At 38.5% G+C, this 21,419-nt stretch overlaps 1 protein-coding gene across 1 annotated transcript in view; it reads left to right on the forward strand.

The window, feature by feature from the left end:
• The window catches only part of LOC309719037 (ras-specific guanine nucleotide-releasing factor 2-like), a 44,395-nt gene that overhangs the window by 6,734 nt on the left and 16,242 nt on the right, over positions 1-21,419 (forward strand). The window contains 11 exon segments of the mRNA XM_082554804.1: positions 10,002-10,108; positions 11,443-11,590; positions 14,840-14,929; positions 15,032-15,168; positions 16,428-16,544; positions 16,716-16,795; positions 18,667-18,860; positions 18,979-19,088; positions 19,171-19,289; positions 20,759-20,919; positions 21,047-21,113. Coding sequence (XP_082410930.1) covers positions 10,002-10,108; positions 11,443-11,590; positions 14,840-14,929; positions 15,032-15,168; positions 16,428-16,544; positions 16,716-16,795; positions 18,667-18,860; positions 18,979-19,088; positions 19,171-19,289; positions 20,759-20,919; positions 21,047-21,113 — 1,330 coding nt within the window.

A 21,419-nucleotide genomic window follows, 5' to 3' on the forward strand; every position in this document is an offset into this window, starting at 1 on the left:
CATGTGGTCCCACATGTTTGTTCATCCTTGAGTTGACTAAAAATGGTATTAGATAGGGCAGCGGTGGCAGCGTGGAGGTTAGCACAGCAAGACGGTCCTGAGTTTGAGTCCACGATCTGGCTTCACCCTCTGTGCAGAGTTTGCGTGTTCTCCCCATGTTTGCGTGGATTCTCTCTGTTTCTTTCTACTCCAGCTTCCTCCCACAATCCCAAGTCATACTACACTCAAACTACAATTTCCCTGCAGTTAGGCGCTATTGGCTAGATTTGCCAGATGCGACAGTAAGTGCCAGTAATTTACAACATTACCTTACATAACACTGAGTAAACCTAATGTGTGGCTTGATCGAGGTTTGAGAAACACTGGTTGAGATTGTGATGTGACTGACTCAGTGGATTGAGATCTGGTGACTGTGGAGAACATTTGTGCCATGTTCAGGAAACCAGTTTGAAATCATCTGAGATTTTTGGCATGGTGTGTTATCCTGCTGGAGGCAGCCATCAGAATATGAGTACACTGTGCGCATAAATGAATTGACATGATCAGCACTCAGATACGCTGTGGTATTACCAATACTCAGTTGGTTTAAAGGGCCTAAAGTACGTGAAGAACATTCGTAAACGTTGACATTCTCGTGTTTAACTGTACAAAAACTGGGAAATCATGTTTACTGCTTGCTACATTTACACCTTCTTTTAAATATCTATAAGTCGATCACAGGGAAGATCCCATGAAATGGCATAGCGTTGAGAGAGAATCAAAACTGACTTAAATGAAAAGGTTTTTAAAATTTCATAAAATTGTACAATAGCTTGCTGTTAATATCTTTTGCCTGTGAAGGAGTAAATAATTCTCTAATAATTCTCACTTTTTGATCAGGAATCATATAATATTGTGGCTTGTTGCACTGTGTTTTCTAACCTCACATGTTTTCTAAAACCACAACATTTTAAGAAATGTTACAATAAATTGTTTCCCTTTGCAGAGAGAACGAGACTTCTAAACATGAATATTTGTACAATTTGTGTTTGCAGCGTAGTTTGTTAGCTTTGAAGGAGACAGACTAATTGGACTACATTGGGATTGAATATTTTATAAGAATGGATGGGATGCATGGGAATGGTGCAATCATTTAATTGAGTACTGTTTGAGTTTAATACAGTGTGTATGTGTAGCTACAGTATATTCACAGATGGGTTTCCTTTTACAAAAGTGAAAAGGTGGGGCGACACACTAGAGTTGAAGTGTCAGTGCTGACTTCCTCATGTTCATGCATGTGTGTGTAATTAGTTCTCATTAGAAAGCTCCTCTAGCTCTAAGTCCCCCTCTCTGGGTCTTGTGTTTTCACTATTGCGCGCATTAATTGGAACCGATTCGTCCCGTACACCCTGAGTCTGATTTGCTTTTCTCTGCGGGCTGATTTTCATTTTGCTGTTAAATTTTTTGCCAAGTGTTAGAGCCATTATGAACCTCATTAGTTTCAGAATTTAAAGCTGGCATCTAGCTTAAAATCTGTCTGTTGTGTTTGAAGTCTTGGTAACAATGGGAGCAGACCTTATGTACAATAAAACACTTATACTATAATAACTGTGAACAGTATCTGCTTTTAGCTAGTACTCTTACTTCTGTGGAAAATGTCTGAGTATGTCAAAAACTACAGATCTACAACCATCTGTAGGCTTTACAGGAAAAAGGAGAAAATATCCAATGAATGGCAGTTCTTGGGGAAAAATTGTTTGTTGATGTTACGGGTCAGAGGAGAATGGCCAGACTGCTTTGAGCCGAACGGCAGGTAACAGGTAACCGCTTGTTACAATCGCCGTAGAGAATCTCTGAAAGCACAACACATGGAACCTTGAAGCAGATGAGATATGGCAGCAGAAAGCTACGCTGGGTACAATTCACACATAGGCTCTCCAAAATTAGACAATAGAAGCTTGGAAAAACAATAACTGGTCTGACGAGTCTTAATTTCTGCTCTAACATATAGATGGTAGTCTCAGAATTTGGTGTAAACGCAAAGAAAGGATATACTAGAGTTTCAGGCTGTTGTTGGTCAGGAGGATATTTTTTGGTGTACTTTGTGCCACTTGGTAGCAATTGATCACCTTTTAAACACAGCTGTCAACCTGAATATTGTTTCTCCCAATGTCGGTCCCCTTATGACAACAGTGTGCCCATCTTCTGTGCCATGCCACAAACATCAGACTATTCCAAACTAGTGTCTTGAACATGACTCAAATGATTCAGATTTAGATCATGGATGTGCAGGCGACAAATCTGCAGCAGCTGTGCGAGCCATTATGTCAAAATTTTATTTTCATATAACATTGTGTCAGCCAATTTTTGTTGTTTTTTCAAACTTAGTTTGAGTTCTAACTGTAGTAAACCATCTTACGAACAGCATAGTTTCACTTACCTGGTAAATATTGCATTAAAATGTAATGTTTTTCTCCTAAATTAGATCATTAAAGGAAACAGGGGAGTAAAAATATTAACACACTGCTGTTTCTTACACTATACCGAGTACCTTTAATTTTACAGGGCTAATCCTGTTTATAAAATTTGTCAGGCACCATGCTGCTACATTTTTGGCAGGGTACATGTGAGAATAATATAAATTGTATTTCTCAGTCAATGTTGGGCTGATCATCATTCTCCTCAGATGGGCTTAGAATGTTTGTGGTTACTCCATAGGTTGTTGACGCTCTTGGAATTGAACCTCTGTATTCACAAGTGGTGTTATATCTGGAGCTGCTGCCATCTATTATACGTGATCCTTCTAGCTACAGGTATAGATATAGGAGATGTGTCTCTGACAAACTTTAGCATGAAGGAATACAACCGCCTGGTGCCTTCATATATGTTGTCTTTACTTATGAGGACTGGATTTTACAAGATCCTGTTAATTTTCTCAAGAAAAAAGTAAAACTGATCCACTGTCTGCTTGGAAGCCTCTGATGTTGCTCTCTGGGAATTACAGAGGAATCTCCAATTCAGTATCTCCTGCATTAAGGCAATAAAGTCACACAGTCACTATAACGCAACAAATGTGTAAGATGAGGCCAAAAGCCTGTTGATGCCTTCATATGAGGGATTTGCTTTTGCATGTTTAATTTGTGTGTATTTAACTAGTAGAGTAGGAGGATGGGAGTGAAAATAAACTGCGGAGGAGGGGAGCAATTTGATTAATCCCTTTTAAAAGAAATCTCAGATAGACAGGTAATCCCCAATCAGAGTTTTCTGGGGCAACAGTTATTATTGTATTAGTATATATACAGTGGGTAGATATGTGTGAGAACAGTCTGGATATTTTATTTGTGTATGTGAGAGAGGAAAAGACTGCCCCACACTTTATTATACAAACTTCTTTGAAGGAAGTGAACAGCATGGAGGGCAATAAAAAAAACAGTGGGATGTGGGATGTTGATTCAGTGATTGTCACATTAGCTGGTAGCCTACATCATTAGCTGAATTCGGTGGTTACATAAAGTACCGCTGCTGCCGCTGCTGCTGTCAGATTAATGTTTTGTGTCACGTTGCAGTGACAAGTCTCCAGGAAGTGTATTTTTAAAAAAAAGTTCATTAAAGCTTTTTGAAATTACAGAGTGGGGCTTACAAAAATATCGAAAGAAAGCCATTTCCACTGAAGTGAATGAAGCACGTCAAAACTAGCATTTTCTTTGTCATGTTGAGAGACATACTGTTTACTTTGATTGTGAAAGAAACAGAGAAAGAACTGAAAGCTTAAGTTTGAAGGTTGAAGAGAAACATCTTCTTCTCAGGCGTTAGAAAGATGACATAAGGAAGCTAGGATCTTAGGGGAAACTGATAAGTTAGGGCTGCCCAAAATGACAAAATACAGACTTACATGTAAATAGATGAATATTTATATAGTGCTTTTCTGTTCTAATTGAGCACTTAAAGTGCTTTCTTACCACAAAACCCATTAACACGTTCACACAGTTTTACAAGCATTTTTATCTACACCTAAGTACTTTTTCTAAACATTCACACGCACTCCCTCCAATGAATGCACAGGGTTAGTGTTAGATTAAAACAAACTCCCACCCATCCAAGCAGCTTTCTGAAGTTCACTAATCTACTTCTCTAAAAATTGTCTATGCCAATAGTTTAATGATCCCAAGCAAAATATGTACTTTGGATCTACTGATGAATAACAATAGAAATGTATTAAAAAGTTTTCATTTTTAGAGGGATAGCTGTGCATGTAAACAACTTTACAGTTATAAGGTAAAGCAAATCTGAATTATTGAGTGTAGAAGGTTTCCATGACAATAGTAGTTTTTTTTCTCTCTCTTGTCCTTGGAGCATTTTATGAGCAGAAAATATTAATGCCCCGTGGTAGCATAACAGGAGAGAAATGAGAGGAATATAAAGAAGTGATATGAGTCTGATCCAGAAGATTAGTGGGGAAAAAATAACCTTTTTTTATCCTTCCAAAACTACTTCTCACAAATTATTTTTTATTGTTTAAGTAGCTGATTTGAATCTTGTAATAGCAAAATATATTCAGGCTCATGAAAAGTATGAATGAATGCTGATCATGTGATCAATGATATTTTCATAGACGATACCAGCAATGAAATATTACTTACCCTTAATTACCTTTGTTATGTGTTGTTGAAATTATTAAAAGGTTTTCAACATAACCTTTTAATTCACACACAGCCAATCATTTCTTGCTGTTGTGTTTGAGGGATTGTTTCCACCACGAGACCTGCCAACAACACGTGGCATGAGATTATGTCTGTTTCACAGAATCACAGCATGTGCTTTTTTGTCCTTTAGTTTTCTTTTCTTTTGATCTTTCAAGATTGTACATATACACCCTCAAAAGCATACTAGAAAAAACGATTATAGATTACAAGAGTCTTGCATACACAACTCTGGTCTGCGTTCTTTCCCCCCCTGTGATGGTAATTACCATGCAGTAAGACTCAACGGAGACAGATTATACTCTGTGCTGAAATTGCTTGTTAATAATTTTGTCTTTCTGCCATGCAATCAGTGTGTCTATAGAATGACAGACAAACACCTGCTTGTATTTTCAGATGTATCAGCTAAGTAGCACTTTTCAGCCAACCTTTGTTAGCGTTTTCCTTAAAAACTGTTCTCTCTCATTATCTACGTGTCAATCCCTTCTCTTTATTTCTCTCATGTCACAGACTCAGCTACATTTTCCTTTTTTGGTTGAATGCTTGTTCTGTTGCATCTGCGCTTGTAGCATTTTTGACTCAATGGTGGCACTGGTTTCTTTTTTTATTATTTGTTTCCATACACCTAAAGTCCAAATTAAGTTTAGCATAGTGGTTTGCTTTTGATAGTCCTATGACACACAACTCCACACACTGTGTGAGGCCATTATTTTTGTGAATTGTGCACCTGTGTGCTAGCTGCGCTGCCACATTTGCATTAGATTTGTGATTAAGAAGTGAAAGCAGTAGTGTTGATATTTATAAACATTTTTCAGCTGCTTACTCATCACAGTTAACCATTTACAAACCATATTAAATCCTTTTAGGAATTGGATGTTCTGTACCTTTTCTGTTGAGCTACTGGATTAGGTTCATCCAACATAATGTAATGAAGTGTTGATTTTTAAATTTTTAAGTTTGGTCATGGGAGGACTCCACCAAGTCCTGTAAAAAAAAAAACGAAAAAAAAAACGAAAAAAAAAAAAAAAAAACTAAGCACACTACAGTTTGCTTTGGATGAGGTCTGAATTTTGACCGCACAATTGAAACACCTTTTTTTCTGTTTCTTTCTGCTGTAGTTGTGCTGGTGTGCCTGGGATCATTGTCCTGTTGCATGATGCAGTTTCAGCCAAACTTTAGCTTTTGGACAGATAGACAATAGACACCAACTGACAGTTGCTATTAGCTGTTTATGCTGATATAATGTGTTTGGTTTGCTCCAAAAGTGGTGGTGTGCATTATAGACAAGTGCCTCTACCTAGGTCTTGTCTGTCTAAAGGAAATTCCAAAAATATAAAATGTGTTCAGTCTTTTTCTATGATAAATGCTAACAGCTAACGGAGCGTCTGAGATGCAGCGTCTGAGATTCAGCTCCGTTTTTATAGAGGTTTAAAGTGATAGTCATAATTTCAATTCTATTTTTTAACTGCTTAAAAACTTTGGTGACTTTTCCACCTAATAAGGTTTGACTCAAGTTGCACTTGTGCTGTGCATATACCAATGAACAAGTAATGTGCTAATGGTTATGTATACAGCTAAACTAGAAAAACAGCAAGCAGACCTACTTACAGCTTCACTATTCTAGCAGCTGAAACCGTCACAAACACCTGTTGTGTGCTTTTGTGCATAAACACAACTGGCTCATACCCTAGTCATGAAATTATATTGGGTTTTTGATAGCAAGGCTGGCAAAATTGCCTTTCTTTCATGATAAAATTCAATGTCTTTTGGGCTTCGTGTTTGAGACATGAATTCCAAACTACCCTACAAGTTATATACTACAGCATGTGTGACTGTGGAGTTTCTGCGCTGGGGTCATACTAATTTAACTCCAGTGAAGCTAAAACTTCTAATAGTTTGGGGTTTAATGGCTCTTTGAAGCACAGAACACTGATGCAGAAAATAGCTTTGAAATTCTGATATTTAGAATGAAGTGAAAAACTAAGGCCCATTTGTAGTGCTGCAAAATGCAATTTTTGCTCTCATCAGTGCAGATCCCAAAGCAGACGGTAGTGTTGCATCATTATTGGCTGTTTTAGTCCCCAATCACAGTGATTCTGCCATCTCTGCTTTTAAATATTTATTAAAAAAGATGAGTATTTCTGGGTCCGCCAGCCATTTTTGGCTAATAAATCTATTAACACAAATTTCATTTTAAGCTTTCATAAATCTTTAATAATGAGAAAAAGCTTTTCATCATCTGCACTATTATTAACTCGTACATGTGTGTGGCAGGCATTCATTCCCCAACATTTAGGCTGTGCTGGACTGTGAAAGTCATTTTTTTTGTTCGAAGAGCTCCTCACCTCTGTTTTCACAGCAGGTAGTTTTAAAGATTGAAGTGAAAAATGGTTTTGCACAATAACATTTTTGCCTTACATTGTTCTTAAGCTTTGCTTGGTGAAAGTAAAATAGACTTTATGTCATGCTGTCACGGCCCGATTTCTGCTGTTTCTCACATCAGGATTTAAAGAGTGTATCAGGGGACTGTTAAATTGGTTGCAAGTGAAATAAAGAGTGAAAGAGCACAAAAAAAGCTCAGTGTCTTTTTTCTCTTTTGTTTCCTCGCTGTCTTTATTTGTCTAAATGAAATTTCTTACAGTACAACGAAGGCCCTCAGGGATGAAGGGTACGCTTGAGCCGATTTGAAGGGAGACTGAGCCAGGAGTCCAGATCTGTACTGTAAAGTTGGGAAGCTCTGTGGTCATAGCTCAGAGACAGTCAGAGTACCATTCATGAGATGTGCAAATTCCTCCAACTAATGAGGACACAGTACAATGTTACAGAGCAATTCACTGGAATGCTTTAGGGGTCCAGCATGATGCAGAATCTTCTGTAAAGGATGCAGTAACATTAAACTTTAATGATTGCCTGGTGACAATTGGGCCACAGTTGCAGAAAAAACTTGGCAGAATGGTAGAATATAAATGTTAAGGCAGGATACAAAAATATATATCAAGCATACATACCATCTTTAGGATCTGTTAAGTAGCAGGTATAAATCAAAAGGTAGTTAATTACATTCAAAGAGAAATTTAGTGCAAAGAAGTGCAATGTTTGTATTGCGTAATAAGTTACATGCCTGAAAGGGGAAAAGGATAATATGTAATATAAACTGCACTGAGCATGAAAATTTATACTTTGCTTAAAGGTGCCCTGACAGGTTTTTTTTTTTAAAAACAATAGAAGTTATGTTTACCTTCAGTTTTTCTCACCTAATCACTCTATAAAGGCCTGAAGTCTAAGAAACTAGGGTATTGCGCTTCCTTCCACATAAACATCCACAAACCTTATTCTTTTTAATATTTTAAATTGTGCTGTAACTTGCATATTACAAGCGCACTGTGCCGCTCTCCATCCAATCACGTTTGTGCATCCGCATTCATGTTTCATGAACAAAACAAGAAAAATGGGAAAACAGTAGGTCTGTGGTGCTACGACTGGTCCAAAAGTCAATAGAGTACTACACAACTTTAAGTTTGTTTACTAGTAGATTGTTACTTATATGTAGACTTTTATATTTAACTACTATATGCTGAAAATACAATTATTGAATTAACATTTTTAGGCAAGGCAAGGCAAGGCAAATTTATTTGTATAGCACAATTCAACAACAGCAGATCCAGGATATGTACTAGCCATAGTACATATATGTCATAGCCTTTCTTTTAATGCAAGACTCTTACTTTTATTTTAGACTGTTGTGTTCCTGCTTTCACTTTAATTAAAAGCTGTGATTATTTAAGCAAGCATGTCAAAAGCACATTGATTTGTTCTATTTGAAAATAACAACACAGACATCTGTGTGATCAAAGGATCTTGAATCAACATGATGTGGAAATATTTGCATGTATGCAAATATAGATTAATTGTCATCTGACTCGTATAGTACAGTTGGTCAAATACATAACAGCTATTACGTTAGATGTGCAAAAGGTTATCCATCTAGAGATTTAAGCTCAATGTTTCACTTCCTGTTGAAGACTATTTCCTTTTATGCCTGAAATTGCATGATGGATAAATAAAAGCCTTAAATGAATAGAGGCAGCACTCGTAAGGAGAAAATGGAAGTGCAAAACAAGGCAGCAGCGGCAGATATTTTGTTGCCATGGAAATGTTATCTTGTTGGGTTGTGACACAATTTAGAAATATGTACTCAGTTAAGAAATGTTATGTAACACCTCCCTCTCCTGTCTCTCTCTTCCTCTCTCCTCCCATCCTTCTCCCTGTCAAAGGCTGTTAGAGCACAGATTATTGTTGATATAATAAAATACAGCCAGGCAGTGAATCGAAATGACAGATACATAAAAAGCTGAGATAGGGGGATAGAAATGGAGGAGGGTCTATGAGTGTGTGTGTGTGTGTGTTCACATATCCTGTCCTCAGTCCCCAGCTCATCCCCACTGCAGGGGCCAAAGCCCAACCATCCTCCTGCAGGGCAAACGTCTCTCCTCTGGACTCTATCTGGTTCACCGAGTCCTTACTGAGAGACACAAAGAGATGAAAGTACGAAGGGATGTGGAGGAGGAGGAGTGGGATTAGAAAACAAGAAAAGTGAGGATGCTGGTTGAGCGGGGCAGAGGAGGTGGAGTGGGATGATAGGTGAAGTGCAAAGAGAGAGAGGGAGGAGGAAAGAGGTGGTGGGATAAAGAGAAGAGAAGAGGAGGAGAGAGAAAGCCAATGCAGAGCTCGGTCGTCCCTGTTTTCCTTGACTAAGAATAGCAGCTCTTCTGGTAACCCAGTGCCCCAGGACATGACCATTTGAATAAAAGCCTCTATCACTTCACATAATGCCTAGTGTGTGTGCTCTACTGTAGGTGTGTGCCTCTGCACTTGCATGTATTGACATGTGTCTGTGTGTAAGTGTGGGGAAGTGTTTTGAAGGCAGTTACATAGCGAAATTCATCAGAGTAATAAGAGAGGCAGACAGAAAACGAGAGAAGGGAAAGAGGGAGGCAACGAGCGAGCTAATTGGCAAAAGGCTGGTGGAGAAGGGAGCAACAGATGAGAACTGTGTGCTAAGCGTGCTGAGCCACCCATCCTCCCCCGTACTGTGTCCCTTTTTCTCCACCCTATGGGATAGATATTGCTGCTTAGTGTAAGGTGTGCCGAACTCTACGTGGGAATAATCTGTGCAATTAAAAGATAGAAAGCAAATACAAAGAAATATTTTAAAGTTGCAGCATTGGTATTATTAGCAAAGGTACAACAAAAAGACTTGTCCAGTTTCAGGGTGACACAATAATGTAAAAATCTTTTTTTCCTTCTTCATCTCTCTGTCAGCACTACTTCCTCATCATGTTTGGTCATGATGGACAGAAACCACTGGAGCTACGGACAGAGGAAGAGTGTGAGTGCGATGAATGGGTGGAGGCCATCCAGCAGGCCAGGTATGCACAGTACATTACTATATAAAGAGTACTTCTAAAAATATATTGCCATTTTTTAAATCACTTTCAGCTCTTGTCAGTATTGTACAAAAGTCATCCTTTATGTATCAGCTTTATATAGTAAACAGCCCAAGTCAAAAAGACACTAAAATGTTCAAACATTCAGTCTGAGAAACACATAACTATACGTAACTGACAATATATTTACCATTTTGGTCAATATACAGGATTTGTAAAGGGCTCATTAATAAGACCTGCAAAACTTGCAATATTCTGACATTTTGGTGAATTATAAGTTACAGAATATTTAATAGCTTTAAAGCATCTTGGGATTGCCTCTATTTTGTGGTTGGTGCTTTATAATTGCACTAGTGCCCTATGTATGAGTACAATTATGAGCTTCAGTTTTAAAGGGAAGTTAGATACTATCTACTATAGATTTTTTCAACATCAGGGTCCTCTTGTAATGAAAACACATTTTTGGTTACACAGTAGCATATATTTCAGTCATAAATAGATTTTTGTTATTCTTTGAAGCAATAATCAATGGGATAAATAATTATTTGATCTCCTGCTGAATTTGCAAGTTTGCTAACTTGCAAAGAAATGAACAGTCTCTATTTTTATGTTAGTTCCATTTTAATGGAAAGAGAGAGAATATCAACCACAAATCCAGAAAAAAAGGCATAAAAGTTGTAAATTGATTTGCATGTCACTGAGTGAAATAATTAATGAACCAAACAACACCATCCCCACAATCAAACAAACATTTTCAGGCTTTGAGGCTGTTTTTTTCTAAGGGCTGAAGGAGAACCCTCTTACCTCAGCAAGAACACTACAGCACCAAAACATATCACTGAGGTAACATGTACATGTACATGAAGGTCATGGAGTGGCTTAGCCTGTCTCCAAGTCCTCAGTCCTGTAGAAAGTCTGTGCGGGGAGCTGACATTTGAGTTTCTTGAGCTACTTGAGTTGCCATACAGTAGCCAAGAAACATGAAACAAGTCATGTTTTGTTTGAGTATCAAGTACTTATTTCACTTAATGCAAATCCATTTATACATTTTATGTAATGTGTTTTTTTTCTTAGGATTTTTGGTTGATATTCTGTTTCTCCATTAAAATGAAACTACCATAAAAATGAGAGACTGTTCAATTCTTTTCTTTCAAATACTCATTTCCCCCACTATATAAACTACAGCAGCAAGCAGTGAGAGCTGCTGTGTTTTATGCATGCGACTACTTATTCATTTTTTATTTTTGTATACATTCTGTTTTCAGCACATTATTTAGCTGTTTATATTGACATTTTATCCTCTGTGAACTTTTCAGTTACTCTGACATTATCATCGAACGAGAGGTGCTGATGCAGAAATACATCCACCTTGTACAGATCGTGGAGACTGAGAAGGTGGCTGCCAATCAGCTGCGCACTCAGCTAGAAGATCAGGACACTGAAATTGAGAGGCTTAAAGCAGAGGTACATTATGCATGTGTGAAAACGCACGACACAAATGCACATAGACCTTAAAAGGTGGAATTGTTAACATTTTATTCATATCACAGATAATTTGTATTGTTTGTGGAATTTTGTTGGAAATGTTTTTTTCTTTTTTAGATTGTAAAATTCTTTCTCTAGGATACAGTTCAGCAAGTACATCTCAAAGAATTCAGAAGATAGCATCTGATTCTCTGCATTTAACTGCCCTCTTTATTAAAATAACCCCTTGGGTTCTGGACTAGCTGTCTTCATAGTAAAAAGCACACAGTACTCTGTACTTCTGACAGGCTAGCTCTGGGAGGCTGGTGTTCTGTTACACAGGTTACTTTGAAAGGAACTCTAGGAACTATATTATTAAAATCAGCTTACTATTATAGCATTGTCAAATTCTTAGGACTTCTTGAGACAGAAGTCTTAAGGACTCTAATATTTAAAATCATGCATGCTTTTTCAAAAGAACTGTAAGCAAGGATTTTTAAGATTTTTAAGCAAACAAATACCTTTATGCAGCAACTGAGCAAAACAGCCAGTGCAGTTTTATATGATAGGCAGAGTTAGGTAGTCACCACAAATTATATTTGAGTTGATGAATCTGGATGCCCTTCAGGATGAGTCATACAGTTTTTGAAGTTGTACAGGAGTCTTATGTCTTATGTCTTGGAAACTGTATTAACTTTTTCACTATGTCTTTAAATTGTATTTTGCTCTTGACAGATTGTAGCCTTCCACCAAGTTGATTTTAAGAAAATGTTAAGAAACTTTAATTCTGCGATTACCCTCCCAGCCTAAATCACAATTCAAGTCACTCAATAAAGAAAGATATGTAGGGCGTACATAGACCATGCTGGTATTCACTATGTGTGTCTTTTCTCAGGAAAGGTGTGAGTGGGAATGGTTTTCATTACCTCTGAGCGTAGGAAGAAAAGCCCACTGTTCAATAAAGACAGTCCATCAGTTTTATTGCAAACAGCTGCCAACCCCACATGCGATAAATCACATGCCCATGCTCACATACAAAACAAAAGTGACCTCTGCAACATTGTTAATAAGAAAGAATTACAGGAGCTAGAAAACTCCAACAAAGTGAGGTGCAGCAAGACCCCAGCACAGATTAGACAGCACATAGATTAGATTAGATAAAACATTTTTTTAAATCCCTCGGATGGGATCAGATTCCTGATTTTTCCAAGGGTAGCCCTAGTAAGCTGCACAGGAATGGGGAGTTACTAACTTCTGATGCACACTCAGTCATTTTGTTCTAGAAGCAGTCCTGAAATATGACAGAAAACACTCAGTTCAGAAAAGGAAACAAGAGGGAAAGAGTTAAAAAGCATAAAAGAAGTAGCTGGGGTAAAGGCGGGTTGCAAAGCCACTTGCAGATGCATGGGAACAGTAGGCATACTAAAGCAGTTTAAATGGCATAAAAGGGCAAGAGCTAAATGTTTAGCTGACATTGTGGCTAAATTGTTATCTGTGGCCTTCTTGAATTAAGCTATGCGTGATTTCATTAGAATTATTCACTGGTAGTGTATCAGGTGATACAAAATCTATAGTTATTTTATTCAGAAAATATCAGCCTGTAAAAATAAAGAGAAAGTAATTGCATTGTTTTCCTTTTTAAACAATTTAAGTTATCATGATTCTTCTATCAAAGAAGAAATGAATGCTATGTGTGGAGCGCTGTTCTCCCAATGCTATGTTCTTCTATGTGGCACAGGAATTACCAGAAGGAACTGTAAAGTTATTCTGATTGTGCAGCTGCTCGACTCAAATTGAATTCTTGTCTGTGCAGCAGTTGTCCCCAGGCGATGTTATTTGCTTATTTGGGCCGGCTGCAAACATTTCCACAAATCAAAGCTCTGCTGTCATTGTCACTTGACAGCGCTCTGCTCATTTGCGTCAATAGCCGCTTGCAGAAACATTTGACTTGCATATGGTATTTCTGTCTTTGGGACAGGAGCAGCACTCTGTTTAGCGAATTAGCACCTAATGATGATTTTATTTGAAATGCTCCCTCGAAGCAACAAGTGTGGCAGATACTTCTCCCTAAAAGAACTGGTGTTATTTGTCATTGGCAGGATACACGGAGTCTGGCTGATAATGAAAACGTGAAAGAAAGTAATTTTATGTTAAGAAACATCTGCCAGTGCAATGGGACTGCTCGTGGAAAAAGAGAAAGCCAGTGTGCAGTTGGTGATCCATCTCATTAAAGCTTACCCGTGTTTGTTTGTTTGTTTGTGTGTGTGTGTGTGTGTTGCTCCGTGTTTATGAATAATTAAACCAACTAGCCACTGTAACTGTCAACAGTTGGCAGACATGCTCCTCTCTGCTGCCATTTGCATGATCACGCTAGTGAATAAGAAAATGAAGATGAAGCGCTGTGGCTGAAAATGTTTTGGGTTTCATCTTTCATCCTTTACTCACTATATAATAAACTTATACTGTCAGACGCCTGTCAGAAGCCTAAAGGTATGAACAAATAGTTGAGGCTAAACCAGTATTACAGCTCGTCCTAACCTCTGCTGGGTTTATTTCTGCACAGATGGTAGTGTTGGCAGGAAGAATCCTTTACTGGCTATGTTTGAAGTTGGTCATCTCTGGTATTTAAAACTGGTCCTCTGTATTGTAGTGAAATTTGACTTTCTGTTTTTCCACTAAGAGATCTGGCATCTGTCCAGCTCATTCCCTTTCCTCATTTTCAGAGCTAATGAAGATGGCATTAACTTTGTGGTTGTCTTTTCTTGCCTGCAGCGAGTAAATGTCACAGGCTTATCTGTCTCTGTTGTCTGCATTGAGTATTTCACAGCTGTAAAATCAGACAAAAAAAAGTGACTAGTATGCTTTATATCGATTCGTTTAGAATAGGAGAAGATTGAACTTTCTGTGCCCTACGATGCACTTCAGGTGATTAGGCGCATGATGTAATCCTTAATTTGTTTACCATCACCAGCTGAGAGCCTCCATCTTCTCTCATTTTCTCTTTCTGAATGAAGGCAGCAGATTGTCAAAGATGAGGAAGTCTAATGCTTATCTGGTGAAAACACACCAACAATGATTATCGCACACACAAAAGATCAATGGTGATTCCTACAGGAATATAACGTCCTTCTAGAAAAAGCGGAAAGTTTATATTAAGTCTTATGGATATTTTTCTTACCTAACAATTTAAATCTTTTTTGTCAAACCATCTACATTGTGCTCATATTTGTGTCTGAATTTCTCCAATAGATTATAGCTCTGAACAAAACTAAGGAGCGCATGCGGCCTTACCATGTCTTCCATGAAAACGACGACCCGGATATCAAAAAGATCAAAAAGGTGAATGAATAAATATAGTACAGTCACAAAAACAAAAATAACCCAACTTGTCTAAGCTTTTTCATTTGTATCTGTTGTACTACTACGTCTTTATATCTGTAGGTTCAGAGTTTCATGCGGGGATGGCTCTGTCGGAGGAAGTGGAAGATCATTGTTCAGGACTACATCTGCTCTCCTCACGCTGAAAGCATGAGGAAGAGGAACCAGATCGTCTTCAATATGGTGGAGGCAGAGACCGAGTATGCAAATGCATTACGCCTCGAGTCACACACGCTGCACAAAAGTTGTCACTGTTGTCAAGCCTTAGAGCACATGATGTTATCTCACTTGTTGTGTCGACTATAGCTCAGGAAACAATGACTGTCATGATCTTTTCTACTGTAAGCACTGTGCTGTAGGGTATATATATCATATATACAATATATACTCTACTGATAAATATAGAGTACTTTATATATTGTTTTAATGTTGGTTTTTTTAGATTTAACAAATCTAAAGTGAATCACAGTCATATTTACACACCCTGATTGACAAAGGAAAATAACCCAGATTTTCTCTGGATTCGTAATGTTAGCCAAAGTCATGGACAGATTATGTTGATCACACGTCCTAAAAAACAAATGAACCAGCTGACCTGTTCATCCAAAGACTGTTTATTTGCTTCTTAAGCAGCGAGTGCATAAACTACACGGTCCTATCATTTTCTTTTCTACATGCCATCTACAGCACAATATTAAATATTAGTTCAAGCACACATTTTAATGTAAATAAAACTGCGTAAAAATGCCCCACCTTTCTTGAGGGATTCTTTCCAGCTTTCAAATTTAGTGGTTATAAGTGACAGCGATTGGCTGTTCATGTATCTGTATCCTTCTAGCATCCGTTTCTTGTCTGCTTGGCAGGTGCTGCCAGGGAGCATTAAACAGACTTAACTACATAAGTTGGGAAAATTATGAATGCAGTCCACAATAAAGTGGATGTCAGTGGATTTTATCAGTTCCTCTGTTCCCAGTGTGACAGTGCTATCACTCAATGCTCATTGCTTCAGGCCTTTTGGGAACGTGTGCTAGCATAATTTGCATCAATGTCCTACGCAAAAAGCAGGACTCTATAGCACTGGAACAGCTGCTAACAGTTTACGCTCTACCGACCTGCTGATGTGCTTTTCTTCCATAGTCTGGTCTGTGCTCACTACATGTTGACTGTTGATTGACAGCTGACATTTGACCAGTAGCCTGCGTCATTGTGCAGGGGTGGTGGGGGTGCTACATACTAATATACAATGTAAAAAAATATAAAATACAATTACAAATCTAACAAATGAATTAATAAAACCAAGTATACCAGAGTATAACTTTCTGCTAAAAACAAAATAAAAGGAAATTGTATCATCTGACTACAAAGTTGGCACCCAATTAATACTATTTTAATGAGACATTATCATTAAAATATGGGTTAATTTGAATGTTTGAAAATTTTTCTATGTGTGGAATAACAGGTACGTCCACCAGCTCTATATCCTGGTCAACTGTTTCCTCAGACCTTTGAGGATGGCTGCCAGCTCCAAGAAACCCCCCATCAGCCATGACGACGTCAGCAGCATCTTCCTCAACAGGTGTGTATGTGTGCGATTAACAAACATGTTTTGTCCATCTGTGAGTGCAAATTAATCTCTGGAGTGTTAATTACGCATGGTGCACAAGCAGAGACAGAGACTGAAGATAAATAAATAGATGAAACCTCTTTTCATTTCTGTTTTCACACTGTATTCGCAACGTGTCTTCAGTGAGACCATCATGTTCCTTCATGAGATTTTTCATCAAGGCCTGAAGGCGAGGATAGCCAACTGGCCAACTCTGGTGCTGGGTAAGCTGTTACTTGTCCTCCCATAAAGCGCAAAAATCGCACAAACCCACTCTCTCTGCAACTATTCAGTTACATCAAGGTCAGGCTTTCAGTGGTTCCCTGCAACCAGTTTGTCTCATTCGGACGTCATACTTGACGTCTTACTGCTCTGTTCACTCATGCATACGCACGTTTCCCTATCTCAGTAGGCAACAAGGGCAGTTATTGTCTTGACAGACAATGACCACCCAGAAGGCATCCCATCATTTCACCTCCTAAAACAACCCCTCCCCATCAGATAAGCATCACCTAGGAGACGGACTGCTGAAAGATGTGGCAGCAAATTACTTGTGACAAATTCAAAAAGAACAGGGTCTGCTGATTAAACATACAGGCCTTATCTCGCCCTTTCCTGCTGACTGATTCAGTGCAGTCCTTTGAGCTATAATATGTTTTATATCAACAAATTCTGCAGTATTTTCGATCAGTATTTATGATTCTTCAGTTTTCTATGAATACTATTCAAATGCTTACGATTCCAACTGAAAAATGTGTGTTTAACCTACATAGGTTCTGCAGAGACAGCTATAGAAATACATTTCTTTCTGTTTGATTTGGCAGTTTATTTTCATCCGAAGTCAGGATTTTGCTTTTTCTTTATTCTTTCTTTTTCTTTCACTATTTGGTGGGCATTTTGAGGGCGGCCAACATCTTTGCCGTTTTGAGATTCTCCCATAAATTTCTTTGTAAAGATTCATGTCTCTATCCTCTGTACAGTCATCAACAATTAGAGCAAATTTAATTTTGAAAAACATATGCCTCAGCATGACATTGTGAAAACTGACGCCAGGAGTGTGCTGAAGCAACAGGTGGTGATATAAACATAACTCAGCAGAAATATTGGCCAATTTGAAGCTTTCAAAGGATAACTCAATACGCGGTCTGAAAAAAAAGGACCTTTCCAAGACTTTATTTTCCTCTTGTCTGCATGAAAACCCAGAAACAGTACTTCTGAAACTCTTCACTGTGGAAGTATGTTTTGAAAAGTTCAATTGTCAGTGACCTAAAATGACATTTACGTGTGGATAAAAGGCCACAACACACACACACACACACACACACACACACACACACACACACACACACACACACACACACACACACACACACACACACACACACACAAACTATGTTTACCTGTAAACATGTGGACAGGTGCCTAATCTGTGCCTAAAAGATTTAAATTAGGAAAAATAAAATAACTTTAATTCCAGACAAAAAGAGTAACATTGGCAAGATCATTCAACCGGAGGAAAAAAAAAACTCAAGAGACTCACTGAATGTGGACTGGAAATAAATTAGGTTGGTAAATAAAAACAGAGGACAGATGAGCTGACAAAAGGCAAGACAGGACTGTATATACACATAGGGTTGATTGAACAGTGAAGCACAGATGGGAGCAGTAAATTACAAAGAGGGAAGACAAAGGCAGGAAATAAAAGAACAAGATATACACAAGGAAAAGCAGAGAGAGAACTAATACAAAGACAAAAGAGAAGGAGACATAAACAGTGGAGAAAAATACAAGCATATGAAGTACTATCCATAAAAATCTAAGAGACCAAAACAAGAATATATTAAAAACCTGTACACACAAAGTACAGATAAAGGAATAACAATCCTTAAAATCACAGTTAGGAGCAACTCTGCTAATTTTTCAAAATCACAAATAATCATGAAAAACCTCAAGCTAATACTCCAACTGCAGTGGAGATGGGAGATACTTGTGAACATCAGCTACTGTTACTGTACTGCTGTTAGCACTACAAATGATAATTTAATAACTACTTTGCCTTCATGTGGCTTACGTACTGTGTGTGTTCTTGTTCTAGCTGACCTATTTGACATCCTGCTGCCGATGCTAAACATCTACCAGGAGTTTGTGCGTAACCATCAGTACAGCCTGCAGGTTTTGGCCAACTGTAAGCAGAACAGAGACTTTGACAAGCTTCTAAAGCAGTACGAGTCCAATGCTGCCTGTGAGGGGAGGATGCTCGAGACCTTTCTCACATACCCCATGTTCCAGGTAGATAACGACCATCAGCATCCTCTTGTATTCACAAACAAACCGTAACATGACTCCAACATGTGTGTTTTTCTCAATTCTTGTCTCCATGTGCTATTGTGCTCTTTCCTTCAACAAGATTCCTCGTTACATCATCACCTTGCATGAATTACTGGCTCACACCCCTCACGAGCATGTGGAGCGCAAGAGTCTTGAATTTGCCAAGTCCAAATTAGAGGAATTGTCCAGGTATGTGTCAGAGTCGTCTACTTCTATTAAAATTCTTGTTGTTGAATCCTGAACAAACTTGTGTGTTTGTGTGTGTGGCCAGAGTAATGCACGATGAGGTGAGCGACACAGAAAACATCCGTAAGAACCTGGCTATAGAACGGATGATAGTGGAAGGTTGTGACATCCTGCTGGACACCAGCCAGACGTTCGTCAGACAGGGTGAGTCTTCATCAGTGCAGAGCAAACCTCAACGACAGCAAATCTTTGAAGGTTTCCTGGATAGTAAGAAATTCCTTTTCTGTCAACTTGTTATCAGTAACTCGGTGAAGTTGGAAATCTTTCATTGTCTCATGGCCTTTGCTATGTGGCAAGGTTTGTCTCTCTGTCAGCTTTTCCAGTTAAAATGTAGATGTGGTACTGAATGGTACATATTTTTCTGAGCATTAGAAAGTAACGAGACTGTCTGGACCAAGGGTGGGAAATTAATTTTCCCAAGGGGCTAAGCAAGAACAGACTGTGACTGGTTGGACGGCTGCGCCAAGAAGGCTCCTTGGGATAATAATTGGCCACCCCTGGTCTAGACTGTTTGACTGCTAAAGAAGCCTTAATGGATTATTAACTAAGTATTATACTGTGTATGATTCCTTTAAGTCACATCTCACCTACATGATGCACTTAGACCATGACCACGGTTTTCCCCACTGCGCAGACAAATAGATTGGTCAATATCACCTGTGTAGGCTACAGTCATGAGAAAAAGAAAGGTTTCACAGGACTCTATGTACAGTCCTGTGAAAAATGTAGTACACCTTTTCTGCTTCAGTGGGAATTAAGAGGGTAAATAACAGCCAAACTTGCAAATTTGCTGGTCTGGAGCATTCAGGTTTATATTTCCACAGTCTTCCCAGGAGTGGACCTCCCTGCAAATTCGTCCCAAGGTCAGACTGTGCAATTCTCAGAGTAGTTGCAGAAAACCAAACACAGCATATCAGCACCAAGACCTCATACCAACCATCACCATTGTGGTGAGGGGGTGATGATTTGGGTTTGTTTTGCAGCCACGGGACCTGGGTATTTTACAGTCATTAAGGGGTCCATTAACTCTTCTGTATACCAAAGTATTCTAAAGCAAGAAATAAGAGTTTAATAGAAACCTTAATACTGTTGAAGTGACATATCTGCATTCATCTATGGATATAAGAACTATTACTGTGACTTAATATGTAATCTTGCTTCTGTTACAGTTAAATCCTTTTAATCAAAATTATGCAGTTTTGTGCGGATGCAATTTTCCACTTAAAGTGTGCATTTTTGGGTCATAATACCTGCTAGTACAGGAGGTGGAAGACAAATGTCAAGTTTCCTTACAAATGCGCTGTAGAGAAGACAGAGATTTTTCTCCTGCAGCTGAATCACACATCACAAAACGAAGTCCTGATGCCAGTTTTGACAGTGCACTTTACTGATCCATGGTTCCTGTCTGCTTTTAATCCACAGGGACTAACTTTTGCCTCTAAACCTGCCTGTTTCAAAGATCAACTCCTTTTTTAAATCTCATTCACTGTCATGTTGAGACACTTAACATCACTTTTTCATGTCTGTGTTTGTGGCATTGTAAATGCTACACATCCCTCAGCTTACTGCCGGTTTCATCAAATGTAACATCCTGCGTGTCTCCCGCTCCACAGGGTCTCTGATCCAGCTGCCATCGGTAGAGCGAGGGAAACTAAGCAAAGTCCGCCTGGGGTCCCTCTCTCTGAAGAAGGAAGGGGAAAGGCAGTGTTTTCTCTTTACCAAACACTTCCTTGTTTGCACACGCAGCTCTGGGGGAAAACTTCACCTTCTCAAGGTGAGAACAGGGTTAACCTTACAGTGTATCTATACCTCAGCAAAGACATTTCTTTTGTAAATCAACATTCATTTTCATCCAAATTACCAATAAATAGTTGTGCATATTTTCTCTTAAACTATTGCAGCAAGGTGGAGTTTTGTCCCTTATTGACTGCACACTTATTGAGGAACCAGACGCTAATGATGAAGAGTGTAAGTATATCGCATCAATCAAGTACTATGTCCATCCTATCAATACATGCACAGCTCATGGCTCATTTAGTTCCCTTACCACTCACTGAGGTTAATTAGGTGTCAGGTGATAAGTGCCTGTGACTTCCCTTTAATTATCAAACGCTCACCCCTTTAAATGTCAGGTTTAGCTCTTTTAACATTACAGATCCATTAGTTTTTTTGTTTTGCTTTTTCCATTTTGCAATTAGGGAGTCTGATGAAACATCTACACACAAAAAGTGTTGAGACAAACACATACATGTGTACACTTCATTTTTACACCTA

Source organism: Aulonocara stuartgranti (genome assembly GCF_965226115.1).
Source record: "Aulonocara stuartgranti genome assembly, chromosome: 12".
NCBI classification, from domain to species: Eukaryota; Metazoa; Chordata; class Actinopteri; order Cichliformes; family Cichlidae; genus Aulonocara; species Aulonocara stuartgranti.